We start from the raw sequence: 21,300 nt of genomic DNA, 5'->3' as shown, positions 1-21,300 counted from the left end.
GGTCTATAGCTACCATGTATTTAGGGCTGACTCTGTGGTAGGCATTGTGCAAAATGCTATTTCTTATTTTATCACGTTTGATTGTCTGAAACCCAGTGAGACATAGGTCCTATTTTCAATTCCGTTTTACAGATAAAAACCCTCTTCCAAGGCCACTGGATTTGTGAGTGTCAGAAACAGTGTGTCTATTCACATCTGCCTGAACTGAAAAACCTATACATAAGCAGACCAAGGTGGTGCGTACCTGTAGTTCTAGCATCTAGCATGCTGAGGCAGGAGGATTATGAGTTACAGATTAACTTGGGCTACTTTGTGTGGTCCTGTCAAAAACAAAAAATACCCAGACTTTCAGTCTGGGTGGATTTGCCAATTGGATCAGAAAACATTGTTTATGAGCTTGGGAGTGGCCATTGTTTGAGTAATGGATGCCACTAAACTTAAACATCCCTCTGCACTTCTTATCCCGCACCCCAGTGGTTGCCCAGCCAACCCTGATAATTTTTCAGAGATCTTTCAAAGAAGGTTGCAACCTGGTCCGTTAAGTCTGTGACTTTAGAGCTTACTTGTTTTCAGGCACATTTATTTCCATTTATCTAAGTTCTCAGGGGAAGCTTCTTTGTAAGCTTACACTAGCAAAAATGGTAAATTGTTAGAAAGAGGTAAGCTGAGAGAGCTGGCTTGAGGACTGGGGAGTAGCATTTAACTGTGGGTATGTACTTGGCGAAGGGTTCCTGGGGAAATGGTTTGCGTTTGCACAGTGCATCAGAAGTAGCCACAGGAGGGAAAGGTATCCTGGGACGCCATTCTGGAATAGTGAATAGGACTACTGAGGGCAATTTCTTGGTGTTGCAGACTGATCAATTAATTTATTGATTGGTTTGGGGCAATATTTCTGTATCATTTACTTTTCTATTGCTGTGAGGAAACACCAGGACCAAAAACCAAGGTAATTATTGGAAGAAAGAGTTTATTTGGGCTTACTGTTCCATGGGGATTAAAAGTCCATGTTACAAAGTATTAGCCGAAGTATTATGTCCGGAATCTAGCTGGCAGCAGAAATAGAGACCTAGCAGTAGGTGAGGCTTTTTTACTTTTCAGAGCCTGTCCCTGGTGACATACTTCCACTAGCAAGGCCACACCTCCAAAATCTCCCCAGACAGTGCCACCAAACTAAGACCAAGGGTTGAAATGTCTTAGACTTTGGGTGACATTTTATTCAAAGCACCAGTTTAACTTTGTAAGTCCATGGGCTTCAAGTACCTATGTAACCTAGACTGGCCTGGAACTCACCTTCCTGTCTCAGTTCTCTCACATACTGGGGTTCTATTTGTAAGCTACGATGCCTGGCTGGTGTTGTAGTTTTTAAAATTGAAATGAAAAAACTATCAAAGTATTAGGAAAGCAAAAGGTGCGCCATTTTATAATCCCAGGGTTGTAAAAGATTTTCAGAGATAGAAGCCATAAAGGAAATAATATGTACATCTGATGGGCTAATAGTAAAAAAGCTTCTACACATCAAGAAACTACTCTAGGTAGAGTTGTTATGGAGGGAAACATGTCTACAACAGAAGTGTGTGGAGTCTAGATTAAGTGCTTTTGTCTTTTGAGATAAGATCTCCTATAGTTAAGACTTACCTTAAACTCCTGCCTTCTGCTGGGATTACAGGTATTCATTGCCCTGCCAGGTTCTAAATGCTATTAATGTGTAGATAGTTTTTGCGACTCACTAAAACAGAAGCATATAAATTGCAATAGAAAAAGTACAAAGATGGCCACATCCCCCCCACCCAAGAGAAATACATCTAGTTAGTAAAGCAGTTTGATGTTTCTGGATGTCTGAGACACACAAATTAAAAACAAACAACAACTAAAATCCCACTTAAGTTTCTTAGAGCTTTTCAAAATGAGAGTTACCATTTGATCAGGATGCAGCAGAAGAAAACACGTTCTCATAGATGCCTGGAGGAAATATCAATTCCAATAACTTTCTTAGAGCACAGCTTACCTATGAAATCAAAAGTCTTAAGGCATATGAGGTTGGCTTTTCATATCTTTTGGTTCTACTATCTAAGAATTCAACCAACTTCAGGACAAAACTATCTTTTTTTTTAAATTCCATTTGTATTTAAAATGTGTGGGACAGTTCTTTTTCTTAACATTATCCCGCCTAATGATATAGTTTAATGTTGCTGTACAAAAGAGTTCCATACTAGCCTAGAATGGAATATAACAAAGGTTTATTAGGGGGGGTAAACTTGTTTGCTTTGGGAACAGGAACTGGAAGTGAATCCAGCAGCCAAGGCCCTCCCCCATGCTTTAAGTCTGCATTTATAGGGTATGAGACCATGCCCAAAGTGGGCCAGTATCTTAAAGGCTATTGTCTGAAGGAGTTCCCACAGCAGTTTAACATCTATTTACATAGCACTTAAATTGTATTAGACGTTATAAGTAATTTAGAGATCATTAAAATATGTAGGAAAACAAAAATAGGTGACATATAAATGCTACAGCATTTTTATAATGGAATTGAACATTCACAGATGCGGATTCGGAGGGGTCTTGGAACCAATTCCCCATGGATATGGAGGGGTAATTATTTCTATTTTCTTGGACTCAGAAAGTTTATAACTTTATAAACTAAAAGTTATGGCATGTGTATGTAATTGAGTAAGGTGAAGCTATTAGATATTAAACTGTAAAAAGGACTGGCTCCATGGTTAAGAGCACTGGCTGCTTTTACAGAAAACCCAGGTTCAAGTCCCAGCACCGACATGGCAGCCCACAGCTGTCAGTAAGCTCCACTTCCTGGGGATCTGATGCCAACTTCTAGCTTCCTTGAGCACTGCATCCATGTGGTGCACAGACACACACACAGGCAAAATAGTCACATTTAAAGCTTAAAAAAAAAGAACAAAGAAATGAAGCCATAGAAGCACATGGACCAGCAGATTATATGTTAAGGGTACTGTTGGCATTGCACCTGCTTACGTGGTAGATGGAGCCTGGAGCACAGATGTTCTTTCTGCTGTGCTTTTCTTTAGGTATTGGCCAGACTAGGGAGGACTTAAAATAGCACAGCAGAGTGGCATTTTAGATAGATCTTTCTTGTATCATGGCTCCTGATGGGGGGATAGATATATGGAAGAGATTGTCACGGTCCAGAGAGAAATGATAAGGCTACAGATGTATGAGCAGGAGTGGGTAGAGCTTCAGGATAGACTTTGTGTAACCCAGGAATGTGATCTTCCCTATGGTCAGTAAGACTTGTAAGCACTTGTCCTTAGGAATCCCTAGATATCTGGGTGTTTTCATCAGAAATGGAATCAGGAAAACTAAAGCCAGAGGGCACTAGGACCTGGAGGCTTGTGTGCTAGGCTCCAGGTCAGTCTCTTGAGCCTCTTTCTCTCAGTTTTTATTTCATGTAGTTTAACCATGTCCTCCTCCATCACCTACAGTGCTTAACTGGGCCAGCAGCTCATTTAGGATGGACCATGGTAAACTTGGGGACAGGGATAGGGAGTAGGACAAATGAAGGCTGAGACGGTGGGAGGCCAGGAGGGGGCCTAGAATCACAACGGTCCAGAGTTAGAAGGTGAATTGAGACAGCAATTGTGTAACTGGAAAGAGTTAAATGTACTGTTTTCTGTGCTTTTATGAAGTTTTATTTTTTTTATTTACTTATCCCCCCATAGGGAATTAAGACTAGTTTTCAATAGCATCTGGACATTTTTTTTCCCTTGGGATGACTAGTCTCATGTGACAAATCTTATCAAGACTTGAGTTTTATAAGGGTTTGCGAATCACATGTACCTGATGAGTTTGAGCTAAAATGAACTAGTGTGGGCATTGCTGGATCTGTGTGCTGGCCTGCCCTGTTGGGTGTGTTTTGAGATGTCTCATGGCGTCGAAAATAGATCTCAGGAATGTATGTGGTAGTACTAACATAAACCCCCATGTGTTCTTTGAGCACAGTAAATGGGCAGAGCTGTAGGGGGAGGAGTGGCCTTTGTGGCAAGTACATGGAATGGGGGTTTCACCCGAAATGCTCGTGAGAGCTTTTCTCCCCCAGTTTCTTCATCTGGGAAATGAGGTTAAATAACATGGCCCCGCCTGTGATGGGATGTGTCTGTGTAGCACTGTCTGCTTGCTCCCTAGTTTTTCTCTTACCTTCAGGAACTGTGCTGGGCAGTTTCAAACATAGATAGGGAGCACCGAGTGGGTGCTAGGATCTGCTGGCATCCGTTCTCATCTCTCATCTGTTTTGTTCTTCTAGATGCCCTCTGCTTTAGTTTTCCTTCTGCCAGTCGAAAACATACGCCATCAAAAGATGGAGGTGGTGGAGCCACCCAGTCAATTCCTGGGGATCCTTGGGCTGTTAAGTTAAAATGTTTTTACAATTCCTGATCAACTAAGAATCATTATAGTTGTGACCTTAACCTGACTAAGCAGAGGTTTGACTTTAGAAATCCTTCAAGTGACTGAAAGAGTCTACGGGTTATTTAGAAATGGAATGTGTTGAATATTGAGGTGAGAATTTTTTGCTAGTATATTCACTGTATTTGTCTGAAAGGATTGCTAAAAACAAACAAACAAACAAGCAAACAAAAAAACCAAAACTCTATCCTGGTGATAGACATATACAGGCAAGGTGAGAAAGGCTAGAAAGGTTGATTCGAATCTTGGGCCCTGTGAAAGTAACTGTTGGTAAGCACTTGTAAACTCAAGACTAGCTTGCTGTCTCTGTGAGTGGTGGAGGATAACCGGACAATGGAGTAGCTTGGAACTGGAGGCTTAATTCTTAAAGTAGGTTCATGAATACCTGCTGTAGAGAAGGACAGAACCAGTTAAAGGGTTATATGCTTGCCCCTCGAGGTTAGAGACAGAAATGTAAGACTTCATTAATTGTGAGGCCCGCTATTGGATTTTTATTTTCTGTTTGGCATGTTGCAAATGTCTGGGTATTTCCAAAATTTGGGGAGACTGCTGGCATGACTCTCTGGCGTTCTCCAGGTAACCTGGAGACCTTTCCAAGGTGGGTGGGACCCGTTTTCCTCTCTGTACTGTAGCTTCAAAGTGTGGGCTTTGGTGGGCCTGATGCTGGGTCACTATGTACAGCCTTCCTGCTGTGTCTGGGGTAAAGAAGACCAGCTTCATTTAGTTCTTTTTTGGGCTGCTCCTGAGGGCTAAGCTAGAGTTCATTGTGGTTCAGAAATCCACTTCTTTGGCAACAATGGATGCTAAAAGCATTTTACAGTGAAGTCTGGGAATGCACCCCACACAATGAAATACATCTTATTTTTGTGGAAAATAAATGGCAATTCCCCATAAATAAAGTCTTTCTTTAAACAAGCATTCATTTTCTATTTTAGAGCCTTTTGGATTTGGGGTCCAATAGAGAATTGTGGACCTGAAGTTATCTTTGAGTTTGCACTTTAGTCAAATGGAACCATGGGAGAAAGGCGTGGTCTGGGGTGCTGGTAGAAGGCTCTTTCCTTTGAGTAGCTCTCTGATGGGGTATCTCATGTGATGGACTCCCACTGGTATTCTTTTCCATACTCCCTTCTTTTCCTCTTAGCAGGGATTCTAGCTGCCAAACAGATGCCTTCCCTGTGGTATAGACTATTCTTCAGAACCCCGTAGACTCTGAGAGAATGGAGAAACAAAATGCCAAAGCATGCAGACTTGGCAAAGCCAACGTCCAATGATAGAAATTGTCAGAGCTTTCACCATGACAGGGACAGTTATCAATGAGTTTTTTAAACCACATAATCAAATCAGTTTGGGTCAAGGGACCCTGCAAACATAAGGTTTAGGTATATACTAAAGGTTGATCCTCAGTCTCTCATGTCTTTGGCACTCAGAGTAGTTTAGTCCAAGAGCAAACGCATAGCATGTGAGGCTACCAGGAATGGTTGACTTCATTCCTTCTGGAACTGTCGCTCACCATGCAGATGTGGTGGGGGGAGGTCCCAGGTTTGCAGAATAAGAATGCTTTCTGTGAGAACCTTGGGATTTGCATATTTAGCAAATTTTGCAAAGGACATTTTGTCCTTGATGACAGTTGAAGACCACCATATGGGAAAAGTCCCAGCAACTGCAGGTCTTCAGTGGCTGTAGTCCAGGCCTGTGTCACACCAAGCGCAGGGAACTGATTGGTCTCCTCTTAGAATGACAGATTCTTCTGGTTTGCATTTTTGCCTGTCATGATAATAGGACCTTCTCAAATTATCTAGGTCAATTTGTAGATACAAACAAAATCCAGTGGGTTTAGAGTCTGTGGTGGTAGTTTGTTAAGAGTTGTGGGAAAATTCAGTATCCCCAGTTACATCCAATTTTCAGATAAACACAAAGCAATGTTTTAAAGAAATGGGCTTCATGCAACACTTCCAGCCTACTTACACAAAAACATTACTCATTGTTTCTCTGGAACTCCAATTTAACTTGGTGTCTTCATGTGCTAAATTTGGCAGCTCTGAGTATTGATAAGCCCACCTACCCCCATGGGAGGCAAACCAGATGGCATGTGTGTGCATCTTCCATGTGCAGAATCTATTTTTACCTGCCCTGGGTAAAAGCTTCAAAGACTGGCTACTTATGGCATATTGACAGTAAAGCACAGAAAACTAAGTCTTTCTCTTTCCCTCTCCATACACACACATTGACACACGCACAAGAAAATACAAATGTACTTTGGTAAACTATCTGTTTGCCTTGTAACTATAAAAATTTTAACCAACACACAAATATACAAATTTTACTTTTCTAATTTTTTTATGTACTTTTTTTTTTGTTGAAGTAAGTGGCATTTTTAAAGTAACCCCGAGTTGCTATGCTCAGTGTTTTGCTCACTAACCATTCTTAATTCTTTAATTGCAGATCTTCCTCCTGGCCTGCCCTCCATGTCCGGGAGCTATCGTCGTCTTCAAGTAAGAGAAAATTGTGTTTTACTCAATGGTTCTTCCTCTTCCGGCTCTTCTTTTCATTTGATGATAGAGGACAATGTAGGGCCAACCCCCTGGACTGTACTTCTTGGTCCTCTGGCTTTTCCTAAGGAATGAACATCTGTTGTGGTTCTCTGAACTGTTATGCACATGCTGTATGTGGGCTGTAGCTGTTGCTGAGCCCTGGCAAATCCCACTGAAGCAATCTCTGTAATTACCCAGCCATGGCAGGGTAGCTTGGCAGCTTGTTGGCCTACTGAGGTTACACGTGAAAGCTGCTGGGGACTACCTGGCTTTAGTCCATAGTTTCCCTCTAACTGTCTTGTCACCGAGGATATGGTACTAAAGGCCATTGTTCCTGTGTCTTAATGGACATTTTTCCTTCAGGTGCAAAATGAAGTGACAGGGATTCTGGAGATTGAATACCGGGTCTTATACCTGTGCACAATGATTAACCAGTGAGCCACACCCTTAGCCTTACAAATCCTGACTTTCTTGAGAATATCAGCAAGCATCAAATCCATTAAAGTATACTACAAGTAAACATGAAGGCAAGTTTACTTAAATTAAATTAGTAAGAGGTCCACAGCTCTGATTTTAGCCATGAGGTGTGATCATCTCCCTCATCAGACCTTTTATTAGACTTGCTAGTGCAAGGTAAAATGGGCTGAATTAACCCCCCCCCCCCCCCCCCCCCGACACATGTTGGAGCTATTTCTGAATAGTTAAATGGCCAGAGGGAAGGAACAGGAAGTAATAGGCCTAGGAGATGTGTCGATAGTTGAGAGTAGAGTAAATGGCTTTCTGATTTCCTTAAGTCATTAGAGTATTAGGTAGGGGGCTACCCCATTTGTCCCTGCAAGCAGCTCCTCAGAATAGCCACTTAGTCCCTTGCCTAAGGTGAGTAACTTTCTTCTGGGTGAGGGCTAATGGATCCTGACTTCATATATTTTATATAGACAGCTCCCACAGAAAAGGGCTATTTAACCTCACTTCCCTCCCTTGCCTTTTCAAAATGAACTCAATTATTCAGTATAATGTTTTTAAAGCAACATTCATTGATTTTATTTCATTAGGATGAAAGCAACAATTCTCACCAGAAAGAGAATAATCACCACCTCTATCCTTCCCCCAAGAGATAATTTCGGTTATTGCCTTTCCTTTTTTGATAAGCAGAAATGTTTATTCATGTTTTTACTATTTTTCTTATTTTAATTTAATTTGTTTATATTTTATACTCATGCATAAATATAGAAATATGATTACTGGATATGTCATAGTGGCCCTTTGCAATCTCTGTTTGCTTGGCCCTTAACTCATGCCATCTCTCCGTATACTAAACCAGTATGTATCTTTTTCCATGAACATGGACAAGCTTATGTGGCTTTTAGAAGTTTTTGTTAATTACTTTTTTTTTTATATTTATACTTCTTTTTTTGTTTCTATTGAGCTATATATTTTTCTTCCCTCCCCTTCTATGCTCCCAGTTTCTCAGGAGATCTTGCCTTTTTCTGATTCTGATGTAGATAGATCCATGTATGATTCTATTAGTGTCCTCGTTGTCTAGGATTGTGAATTATAGGCTGATTTTCCTTGCTTTATATCTAAAATCCACTTATGAGTGAGCACATATGATATTTGTCTTTCTGGGTCTGGGTTACCTCACTTGATATGATGTTTTTTAGATCTATCCATTTGCCTGCAAATTTCAAGATGTCATTTTTTTCTGCTGTGTAGTACTTCATTCTGTAAATATACCACATTTTCCTTATCCATTCATCGGTTAAAGGGTATTTAGGTTGTTTCCAGGTTTTAGCTATGACAATTCTGCTATGAACATAGTTGAGCACATGTCCTTGTGGAACGATTGAGCATCCTTTGGATATTTGCCCAAAGTGGTATTGCTGGGTCTTGAGGAAGGTTGTTTCCTAATTTTCTGAGAAATCGCAATACTGATATTCAAAGGGGCTGTTCCATCTTACACTCCCACCGGCAATGCAGTAGTGTTTCCTTTTACCCCACAACCTCTCCAGCATAAGTTGTCATCAGTGTTTTTGATCTTGGCCGTTCTTACAGGTATAAGATAGAATCTCAGAGTTGTTTTGATTTGCATTTCTCAGATGGCTAAGGATGTTTAGCATTTCCTTAAGTGTCTTTTAGCCATTTTAGATTCCTCTCTTGAGAGTTCTATGTTTAGGTCTGTACTCCATTTTTTTTTCATTGGATTATTTGTTCTTTTGATGACCAGTTTCTTGAGTTCTTTGTATATTTTGGAGATCAGCCCCCTGTCTGATGTGGGGTTGGTAAAGATCTTTTCCTATTCTGTAGGCTGCCATTTTGTCTTGTTGACCAGGTCCTTTGCTTTACAGAAGCATCTCAATTTTAGGAGGTCTCATTTATTAATTGTTGCTCTCAGTATCTGTACTACTGGGGTTATATTTAGGAAGTAGTCTCCAGTGCCAATGCATTCAAGTGTATTTCCCATTTTCTCTTCTATGAGGTTCAGTGTAGCTGGCTTTATGTTGAGGTCTTTGATCCATTTGGACTTGAGTTTTGTGCATGGTGATAGATATGGATCTATTTTTATTCTTCTACATGTTAATAAACAGTCATGCCAGCACCATTTGTTGAATATGCTTTCGTTTTTCCATTTGATATTTTTTGCTTTTTTGTCAAAAATCAGGTGTTCATAGGTGTGTGGATTGATATCTGGGTCTTCGATTTGATTCCATTGGTCCTTCTGTCTGTTCTTATGTCAACACCAGGCTGTTTTCAGTACTGTAGCTCTGAGTAGAGTTTGAAGTCAGGGATTGTGATGCCCTCAGAAGTTCCATTATTGTACAGGATTGTTTTGGCTATCTTGGGTTTTTTACTTTTCCATATGAAGTTGGGTATTGTTCTTTCAAGGTTGTTTTTATTCTTTAATGCATCCTGCTTTTTCACTCAGCAACATTTCATCGAAATCTATCAATGTCTACTGGAATAAGTCTTATTTCAGAAAGCTGCAAAATATTTCATTAATACACAATTTATCTTGGCATTGACATATTAATGGATATTTACTTTCTTTCCATAATGCTGTGATAACCATTGCTGTGTACTAATCTGGTATATAGTTGCTTTCAATTTTCGTTTGTATGTATATGTGAATGTCTTGCCATAATAGTTGTCTTTTCTATACAAAGATTATTCTTATATAATTTCCACATTTCCAATTCTGCTTAAAGTTGCTTTACCAAAGATGGGTAACCAGTTGCACTAGAACAGTACATTCCATACTCCCCGATTCTTCCTGTAAACTGAACATCCATCCTTGTCAGCTGGTAGATGTTTTATGTACTAGGCTTGAGTTATTGATTCTCTGTCCTGTTCCACTGAATTGTGTACCAAGACCATATTCACTTGATTCCATTAGTTTAAAATTCAGTTAGCACTGTCTTGTCAATTTTCCTATTTATAAATTTTAAGATTTCCTTTTACTTAATATTCCCTTCCACTTCTAATAGGATTCTAATTAGAATTACATTACATTGGGTTTAGCTTTTTAATTACGTGGTTCTTTTTAGCTAAGAAATTGTATTTCTTTGCATGTTCACATCTGATCTTGTGTTAATTAGATTTATTCTTTTCTTCTTACCTATTATACACTCTTTTTGATACATTTCTGAAGAATTAATAGCTTTTCTCCTGTTGGGGCTCAAATATCTTCCTCATCTCCATTGCTAAGTGCTATTTGCTATCATAGAAAATGACTATTGATTTTTATGAATATTTATTTTACATTGAGCTATTATACAGATTCTCCTTTTATTTCTGGTAAATTTCATTTTTCTTTTATCTTTTCAATACTTATTTGTTCCATTTTACATTTTTTGCCCCCCCTTTTTTTTTTGAAACTCAGATAAGTTACATACAAAACCTGTTGATGGCCTACTCTGCCTAAAGATTTTAAAATCAAAATGTTTTCTGTGTTCTTTTACATTTTCTATTGGCATTTGTTCATTTACTTGGTTTTGAGTTTTCATATTTTTGTATTTCCACATTTCCTTACAGAATTGGTTGCTGTATTTGAACAGCAGCTGCATGAGTTCGCAATTGTGCTCTATGCCTTTTCTTGTCTTTCCTGGAGCACCTTAGTCAAGTTCTGTGCTACTAAACTATACCCTGAGCTCTCAATTATTTTTTCAATACAGTGAATTATGTTGGTATAATTTCTGGTTTTGAACTACAATTACAAAGGCTTATGAAGTAAACCCGCCGATCACAGTGTGTTAGCATCTTGATACAAGGCTGAATTCTGTTCATCAGTGTTTTTATTTAGAATATGTCTTCATTATTCATATGTGAGGTAGAAATCTTTTGTGGTTTTCATTAGATTTGAAGATTAAAGATGGATAATATGTAGTAGAGAAAGTCTCTTCTTTTTCTTTGGCCTGTAATACTTAATTACCCTTAGAAATGATATGTATTTTGAAGGTCTGACGAACCTCCCTTGTAAAGTGTATTTGGAACTGGTCCCTTTTTCAATAGGTAGAGTCATAATTACCTTTTCAGTGTCTTCTTCTCTGGAAATCAATCTATTCAAATCTTTTGGCTTTAATTGTGGTCGTTTGTGTTTGTTAGGAGATGATCTACCTATTCTGTATCTTCAGACTGCTTCCCATACGTGTGGCTGAGTAAGCAGACTTCTCTATCATCACTTGACACTCGTTCCTCATGTAGTTGTGCTTGGTTTCTTGACCTTAATCTTGTATGTTTTCTGTTGCTTCTTCTGTATTTAAATTTGCTCAGCAAGAGTGTTATCAATTTTTGATTGCTTTGTAGAAAATAAAGTCTTGGATTTATTCGCCCTTTCAGACTTCCTTTTAAGTGTTAAAACCGTCAACCTATGTCATTTAGCAGTTCTTACATCTCAGTGTGCACACCTAGGCTCCGCTGTGGGCTTGGTGACAAGCACAACCTACCTACTTTTTATTCCTCCACTAGTGCTTAGCTGTACCAGTCCTGTGCGAGTTTTCTGGATTCCCAGCTAAACAGAGCTTGGCATATTCTTTGCAGAGACATGCCCGGCCACTGCAGGAAAGGGGTTCTGTTGTGTACAGCTGGCTGCATTGCCCCATGCTGGTTTGGGACTGACAGTTCTTTTGGGGATGGAGTCAGGGCAGGATTCTCTACAGGGTTTCACAGGGGAGAATGATAGTTTGCCAGTGTTCCAGCTGCGTCATGACTGTTTTGTTCCTGTGCACCTCTGCCGACATGTAACCTGCTAAGTGCCGCTGCTGGAGCCTGCTGCTAAGAGGGATGCCTTAGCAGAAGCCGGCATCTGAGATGTAGAGCTAGATTTGGCAGGGTTTCTACTTGGCCCACTCCACAGCAACTTTGGGCATGGCGGCCTTGCAAACTCTAATCTCACCAGCTTCTGAAATTCCAGTCTGATCGCTTTCTGCTTCTTAGAACCCCTATCTTTATGTTTCTAGGTGTTCCTTTCTGGATGAGCAGCCCTAGCATTGTTTATTGTATTGTATTTGTACTTACAATGCTGTTCTCCATCTCTTTGAAACTGAGCCACTTTTGTTTTCTCATTTGGCTGCTTAGAATGACTTTTTCCTTAAGAGCAATGCTTTCTATGGCCACCCTATAGAATACTTTTTCCTCATTCAGGTTTGACTGAAATCAATACATTCTGCTCCCTGTGTTGAGGTTCCACCTCTCCAGAATCAACCAGCTGCACACTGAGAGGTTTGTTTGTTTCTTTTCAAATTGCATCTGTTCTAACAGAAGGCTCTTTTTCTTGTCATTATCCCCTAAACACTATAGTGTAACACATGTTTACAGAGTGTTTACATTGCATGGAGTGTTGTTAAAGACAACAACCAAGTAATCTAGAGAGAGAGAGCAAGCATTGAAGTGCAGCAAATTTGAAGTTAGTTACCTATCTCAGTTATCACTAGGCAACCTATCCTGTCATATTATGTGAAGCAGTTGGTCTTCCCCCTCCCTAGTTCATTTGTTTTTCCTTCAAGATAGACTCCCACTATGCATCCCTGACTTGGCTCCAACCCATACAGATTCATCTGCTGCTGACTTGGAACACTGGTATTAAAGGCATGTGAAACCTTGTGAAACCCTCAGTCTTAGTAAATGAGACTTCTTGAAACTGACATGTGATGGGGTAGAGTGGGGTGGTGCACTCCTTTAATCCCAGCACTTGGGAGGCAGAAGCAGGCAGATTTCTGTGAGTCTGAGGCCATCGGAAGTTACAGAGCATGCCCTGTCTCAAAAAGAAATGTTATAAGCCAGGCATAGTGGTAAACCAAGCACTGAGGCAGCTGAAGCAGGATGATCTCAAGTTCAAGTCCAGCCTAGGCTATATAGTGATATGTAGACTGATCCGAGATCCATATCAAGAGCTGTCTTAAACTTCCAAAAGAGATCTGGAGAAAGACTGCTCAGTGATTAAGAGAGTTTGCAGCTCTTGCAGATGTCCCAGCACACATGTCAGAGGCTCAGTACTGTGTGTAACTCCAAATCCAGTAGATCTGACACCTCCTAATTGCTGGGATTAAAAATCTACACCACATAGCCCACACCTTTTAACTTTTTAATGAAATGTTTGCTATACAGCAATTTTGCATTTTTCTTGATCAAATTGATTACTTCTTCCTTCAGAACATGAGTATTTCCTATGTATGTATGTATGTATGTATTTAATTATTTGAGGCAGGGTTTCATCCTATAGCCCAGACTGGCTTGAAATTGACTGTGTATCCTAGTATGGCCTGGAACTCATGGTTTTCCTGTGTCATTCTCCCAAATACACTACCACAGCCAACTTTCTTTCTGTATTTTATGCCTAAACAGGTTTTTTATTATAAGATTATAGAAAATCCAATGTTACACTTGTAAAAATATTTAATGTGGCCATTTAAAATTTGTACTAGGAAGATGGTGAAGTAGGGCTGTAGCTTATATTTTTTCCTAAGTAGTTTTTTTTCCTGTATTTATTGTTCATTTGTTTTGACAGAGGATGCCATGTAGCAGAGACTGGACTTTAATTCATAGTCTTCCTGACTATTCTTTCCCAGTGCTAGGATTATAGATGCTGTCACACCCTGCAAAGGATTCTCTAAGGTCGTTATCACACTTAAGCTCTTGTATGTGCTAGGAGTTAGCTCAGGGGATGTTTTATTATTCTGTTTATCCCTCTCTTGGGTTTTAACCCAGATTCATATTCTCTTTTTTTAATTCTTCTTACTTTATTTTACATGTATGGGAATTTTGCCTTTATATACGTCTGTGCACCACATGTTTGCCTGGTGCCCATGGAAGCCAGAAGAGGGTGTCAGATCCATGGACCCACAGTTACAGACAATTGTGAGCAACCATATGGGTGCTGGGAATTGAACCCAGATTCTCTACAAGAGCAGCTAGTTTTCTTCACTGCTGAGCTAGCTTTCTAGCACCACAAAAAGTTTCTTGATTCAGAGAATGGCCCAGATTATCATGGCCTTCTTTGGGTGGACAAAGGAACAGGTTAGGGCCCCAGCTTCATAGCATATGTTTGTAATAGCAGGTAGGTAGACCAGATCTCCCTTTGCCCTCTTAGCCTACTATGCCACCTACAGTTCTTTTTAGTAACTACTCTCAATTAGTTTTTTGGTTTCAGGGGAACTTTAAATGTTTTCCTCAGGTTCCCTTCCAAATCCTGTCAGGATTTTGACTCCGCTTACTTTAATCCTATGATTTCATTGACGTCATCACAGCATTGAATCTCTTCAGCCAGGAATTTTTTTTTTTTTTTTGAAACAGGTTCTCTGTGTAGCCCTGACTGTTCTGTAACTCACTCTGTACACTGGGCTGACCTCAAACTCAGAGATTCACCTGCCTCTGCCTCCTGAGTTCTGGGATTAAAGGCTTGTGCCACTACTACCCACCTTCATGAATTCATTTCTTAATTTCTTGACATTTTCTTTTATATTCCCCTGTGTGTGTGTGTGTGTGTGTGTGTGTGTGTGTGTGTGTGGTGTATATCTCACATATTTCTCAACAAGGCCATTTAAATACAGTTTGTAGTTCATGATATTTTATTATATCCTCTTTTATTACTGATGATTTGTAGGAAAGATTTTCAGTTTTGTATGTTTGTTTTATATTGGGCTACTATGCTTCAGTCTTATTTATATAATAATTTTTCAGATGTTCCCCTTGGATCATTTTTCCAAATGGTAATTTTACCTCTTTTTAAAGAGCAAAACGATGTTTTTTGTTTGTTTTGGTTTTTTTGGCTCAAGCCTGGTTGTGTTGGCTAGAGTTTCTGGCATCATTTTGAATAATGCTAATACTGGAAAGAATCCTTATCTTGGTTTTGATTTTAATAGAACTATTTCTGGTGCTTCATTTAATGGTGTGTTAGATAAGTTTTCTATTGCTGCAACGAAATATCATGGCTAAAAAGCAAGTTGCTAAGGAAAGGGTTTATTTGATTTACACTTCAGCATTGCTTTTCATCACTGAAGGAAGTCAGGACAGAAACTTAAATAGGGCAGGATTCCCAAGGCAGAAGCTGATGCAGAGGCCATGGAGGAATGCTGCTTGTTGGCTTGCTCCTCATGGTTTGCACAGCCTGCCTTCTTATAGGTCCTAGGACCACTGGTCCAGAAATGGCACCACCCACAATGGGCTGGGTTCTCTACCCATTGGTCACTAAATGAGAAAATGCATGAGACTCTTTCCTCTGATGACTCCAGCTTGTGTCAAGTTAACATAAAGCCAACCAGTACAAATGGGGATATTTTTATGTTCGACTCTTACATTGCCTATTGGCTTAAGTTAGATATGATATAATATGAAGAAATTATGTTGTTCTTAAGTTGTTAAGTTCATTTAAAAATTAAGAATTTATCCATCCATCCGTTTATTTGTTTATTTCTTACAGTGCTGGGGTTAGAACCCAGGGCTTTGGACATGCTAGGCAAGCACTCTACTGCTGAACCACCCCCTCAGGACATAGGTGGCTATTGAGTTTAGTCAACACTTTCTAGATAGAAAATGTTGAATGGTTCATTGGACCTCGTTTGTTATATTGTTTTGATAGAATTCCTAATCACAACTATTGAAGGGCTGTTAATGTAATCTCCTCTTTTCCTCTGTGTGTTTGCAAGAGATTCATATTTGGCTTCCTTCGCATGAACTTGATTGATTTTGCTCTCTGTCACCCCACCATGAAATTTAACTCCTTCTCATTCTTCCTTACTTTGCAGAGTTCTCTTTTTGCCTCAGCTTGTTGTTTTTCTTTCTCAGGGCGCCTTATTCTGGTGGCTTAAAAAAAATACCTGCTTCTTAGAGTCCAGGTTTTCTTGCATACTCTCTAGGATTCACTGAGTTTTGTAAAATTCTTTCTAGTTCTTACACTAAATTTGGATGTTTGTGCTTCTCCAAGTCTTCAGAATGATATGCGCTTCCCCATGTGCTGCCAGACGTTTTCATAGGAGCTGTGCTGGCTTTTTGTATGTCTCTGCATATTCAAAGGAGGGTCTGTTGTTTGTCAGAGACAGATTGTATATAGTGAATATTTTTATATTCTCTACTGATTAGAACCACTTCTCAGCTCCATTCTTTGCTGGCAGGTTAATGCATACAGCTTTTTAGCCTGTTTCTCACAGTCTAGTAACTACTCAGATTTTCTGTCCCAACTACTAAACTCTCAGATATGCTGAACAAATAAAGTCTGTAAAAAGTCCTAGACTCCTTTATGTGTAATTCCCAGAAGTTTTCTTGTGAAATCTCCCCTTCTCAGTACCAATCAGATTTGCTAGCACCAATCAGATCATATTGTACTCTGTTGACTTTGGAGAATTGATTAGAGCCCCTAACTAGATATAGACAGGATCCAGGAATTATTAATATTACCTGCAAGCAGTTGTCAGCCATGGAGGAACAGCTGTCTGATTTGTGGGTTGCCAGCCATGAGGCTGATCATAGCAAGATCTTGCTCTCTTCTTTTCAGGTTGTTAGAAGCTGCTGCATGGCTCAGCCACAGTTTTTTTTTTTTCCTCACTTTAGCACTACCTATATTATTGATGAAGATTTCTTGCAAATTCTGGCTGTCAGTTTGTTTGACAGTCATTTAAGGTTTTCACTGATTTGGGGAATTTGATCATTTTTGGTACCTTATAGTTATTTGAATGGAAAGTTGGGAGAGGCTGTAAGCCATGGATTTTAAAGTAGAAACCTAAGGTATATTTTGGTTTGGGGTGACTTTTTTAATACATAAAATAAAGAACTACATAGCAACATTTTAGACCTTAGGGGCTCATGACATAGAACAACATAATCTCTGGCTTTGAACAATGTTCTTTTGATAGCAAGAAAGGAACCTAAAATATGCAAAGGAATGAATATGGCTATGTTCCACTAAAGTGTTAGTTATGTAAGCAGCAGGATCAGATACAAAAGTTGTAGGGACTGCTGAGGGTAACAGTTGTGTGACATCACTGTTCTTAGTGCTGAATCGTAGAAGTAAAAATAGTTAATATAGGGAATTCAGTGATATGTTATCACACACCCAAAGGAAGAGCAGGGCCATAGTTCACTAACCCTGACTTTACAAGGATTAGATCTAGCATACAGAGAGTCCACAGTTGAGGTGGAATGAGGTTTGGACTGTACAATAGAACATTAGCCTTGTTGGTTAGTAGATAGCAGTAGGTGATTTTTTTGCCTATTGCGATGAATAGCTTGATGAGGGATAAAGGATTCTTGAAAGCTGAAGTTGCTTCTGGTGATGCCATCCCATGGTCGTTAAGGGTGCAATTAGTCATCATGTCTTCTGATACAAGAATCATACAGGGATTTTTCTCTTTGGGAAAGTTCTGGTACTACCACAGGTCTTCATATTGGAGGCATCTTAAATAGCAAACAGGAAAGGGCCTTTGAGATGTCTCAGTGGGTAAAGGTGCTTGCTGAACAATCCTGATGACCTGAGTTCAATATCCAAAACCCACATACAGGTGGAAGGAGAGAACCAATGCCAAAAAGTTTTTCTCTGTCCTCTAGATTTTCTACCATGGCAATCATGCATTTCCCCCCCCCCAATAATTACAATATTTTTAAAAACCCTCAGACTCTCTTTTCTGATTATAATACAGTTGTTAGTTAGACTGCTCATAGTTGATCTTATCACTTCCTAAGGCTAGAAAGCACTGGTTCTTAAGTTATTGACCACAGTTGGTTTACTAGATAAAAGAGCACACACTGGCTGGAGTCTGTGGTCTATAGATAAGTTCAAAGTAAACATTCTTCCTTGTCAGCTGGAGACTTGGGCTTTTACATATGGAGAGCACTTCTGAGCCTATTACTTTTCTCTTGGTGCACAGAGGATAGTCTCTACTTCTCAGCTCTAGTCTTTGCTGCCCTGTTTGACCAACAACTATGAACAGCTTAAATTCCTGCTGCATTCTTCAGTCTGTCCAGGAGTTAGGAGCTGGGGAAGCACGGCTCTGGTGTGTTTGTTGTCATGCCTGGAAAACAACAGATCCAGGTCTATTTTCCACTACCCTTGTGACATTACAGGAAGGCTAAGATCTCAGGGCTAGGGGCACCGAAGTCCTGGAGCCACATAGCAGCTTCAGAGTTTCTCTGTCTCTATTGGGTCTGTTAGTTATGCTAAAGGTGGTATTATAATCACATGGGAGAATGCTTTTACACCCCTTCCTGGTCTTTGAAGCCTGTCTCCACAGGCGAATGTAATTTTCAGCTTGGTTTTTTTGCCCTTGCTGTACTTTCCTTTCATCCATCCACCCACCCACCCATCCACTCATCCATCCATTTATCCATCCCTGGGTCTTACTATATTTATTGTATAGTTTGACCTTGAATGCATGGTCTCAAGTGACCCCCCTCCCAGCCTCTCCAGTTGTTGGGACTTACAGGACTGTGCTGCCTTGGTTGGCTGGTTGCTCGTTTTAGAAGATTTCACAGGGGTCTAGGAGCTTCTTAGAGAAGATGATCTTTTAGGACTTGCTCCTTCTCTCTCTTGGGATACTTTGAAGGAATGGAAGGGAAAAGAGCAGCAGCTAGGTTTTCCAGGTTTTGGGTTATGAACCAACAGTTCCCTGGCACTGTGAACACCCATGGTTAATGTGATGGGTTAACCCAACTGTGCACCAAGAGTCAGGGACACTCAAGCCTTAAGTCTGTGACATTTTGAATGGCTACAGATTCCTCCACCCATCCTGTGTAAGAAAAGTGGCGGGCAGAGGGCTGACCAACACCCTCTGCTTCTGGAAGCCTATGGTACCCCCCTGCCCTGCCCCCCCGTTCTGAAACTCTGACAGTTGCACATCATGAGCACATGGAAAGCAGAGGAGCTGGGATGCAATTGAAATTATCTGATCATGAGTATCTGCTGACTCAGTCCCGGGAGGCTTTTAAATGAGAGGAGATGAAATTTCATCTGTGCTGCAGAGAGCAGAGGTGCCCTGCAGGATGGAGAGAGGACTATAGGCCAGGTGTGAGCCAAGGTAGGTGAGGGAATGTGGGGGTGGGTGAGGGTAAGAATTAGGACAGCCTGACATGTGATCATGGCATTGAAAGACTGATAGCCCGTTGACCTTTAGGCCACATGATATTAGGCTAATTCTGTAGCCTTGTGATACTCTCTTTTTTAGCTCCCACTTAGGCTTTATTGTACTCCCTGAATTAAATGTTACTTTTTCTGGGATTATCATATAATTATTGAATTTTAAATATCATGGCTTTCTCCAAAGAGCCTCATATCTGGATCTGTGAGTGTTCTGAGGCTGTGACACTCAGCTTGAAGTTGGTTTTCTTTTTCTTTTTTCCTTCTCTCCCTCCCTCCCTTCCTCCCTACCCCCTCATCAGTGTTGAAGACTGAGCCTAGGGTCTCATGCATTGGAGTTAGGCATTTCACCACTGAGCGTAGTCCCAACCCTAACCTGTCGTGTCTGTTTTTCCCAGTGCTTATCTTCTGTGGAACCTCAGCTTGGAGTCATAGATACAGCTTTTAAAGGGATAATCTTTTTGGCACCCTTGGTGTGGAGGCGGCTGATTTGGGCTTGATTTTGGACTCATTACTGAGAAAGGTGTTTAGAAAATGGCCTCTGGCCTGTGCAGCTTTATTAAAGCTTGGTCTTGGCAAGGGAGAGAAAGCTGGCCAGAACACTATGCAATTAAGAGGGAAGGAGACCAGAAATCTAAAAGACTCCTAAGAAATTAGCAGTAGTTCTGGGAAACAATTTTTTCGGTGGTGTGGTACTAAGCTCAGGTATTCCCTTTCCTAAGACCTAACTGTCTGAACCCTGCCTATTTTCACAAGCATTCTTTCCTTAGCACTTTGAGTAGTGAGGGACTTTTCCAGTTGATTCTAGGTCTCTTTCCCTTCCATGTCCACAACATAAACTAGCTTCTTCCTCACATATTCAGTTTTGCCTTTTACACATCTCCTGTGACGATCTTACTGAGTAGGGACTGCTTTCTTTTTTCTTCCTTTTCTTTCTTCTGTGTAACTGTGTTTCATGACATGCGTTTGGGCATGCACCATCTTCAGGAGAAAGGAAGACTATCACTCCAGATAACTTTTCCCATCTTGAGAAAGCCAAGTGTGGACTCTTCCTGCACTGTGTGTTTGAGAAAAGAACAATACAGTTTAATAAGATTTTGGCAAGGTATATTGAAGCTGTGCAGTCAGTAATGGAAAAGTAGAGATGCCCCAGTCTTTTAAAGTCATGTGTGCTTGCTGTACAGAAAAAAATAAAACACTTCATAAAGCAACGAAGACTGTCACGAATAACAATAATTTTTGTTAGTAGGATATCATTTTCTTTTCTCGTATGTATGTACTCATGTATGTACTCAGAAATAAGAATTATTCTTTTTTATGCTTTGTAATTTTTAAAAAAGCAAACAGACTAGACATGGTGGTGTATTCCTGTAATACCAACACATAGGAAGTGAAATCAGGGGAATCAGGTTATATAGCAAGGTAAAAGCCAGCCTGGGCTATGTTAGAGCCTGTCTCAAAAAAACAAAAAGGCAAACAAAACAAATGTTAGTAAGCACAATTACTTCTATATTTTAGTTAATATACTATAGTTGTTTCCCTATCTATTTTATTAAATACTTCTCTAAAAATTATTTCTAATGTCCATATAAATATCTATTATTTGGATGAATAATGTATCATAATGTAGTATAATTAAGATAATGTGAGTGACTCTAAACAGTGTCCTGTTAATTTAGCATTTATCTTCTTGGCTAGATGGATGTTGAAGGAGTCTTGAGTCATTTAGTGGATTTCATGACCTGGGCTATATGTGTGCTTTGCCTACTTGCTTCTCAA

The 21,300-nt window shown here is 40.0% G+C and overlaps 1 protein-coding gene across 7 annotated transcripts in view; it reads left to right on the top strand.

Moving 5' to 3' along the window:
• Positions 1-21,300, top strand: part of Tmem164 (transmembrane protein 164) — a 466,391-nt gene that overhangs the window by 61,237 nt on the left and 383,854 nt on the right. For 6 of the 7 annotated variants that reach the window (XM_057759104.1, XM_057759106.1, XM_057759107.1 and 3 more), the window contains one exon: positions 6,877-6,926. The exons of the other annotated variant lie outside the window; for it this stretch is intronic. In XM_057759104.1, the coding sequence (XP_057615087.1) occupies positions 6,877-6,926 (50 nt within the window). The remainder of the gene's footprint in view (positions 1-6,876; positions 6,927-21,300) is intronic. 7 annotated transcript variants of the gene reach the window in all.

This window comes from Chionomys nivalis, chromosome X, assembly GCF_950005125.1.
Source record: "Chionomys nivalis chromosome X, mChiNiv1.1, whole genome shotgun sequence".
NCBI lineage: Eukaryota > Metazoa > Chordata > Mammalia > Rodentia > Cricetidae > Chionomys > Chionomys nivalis.
Note: the sequence above shows the minus strand (reverse complement) of the source record. Positions and strands in the feature narration are given on the sequence as shown.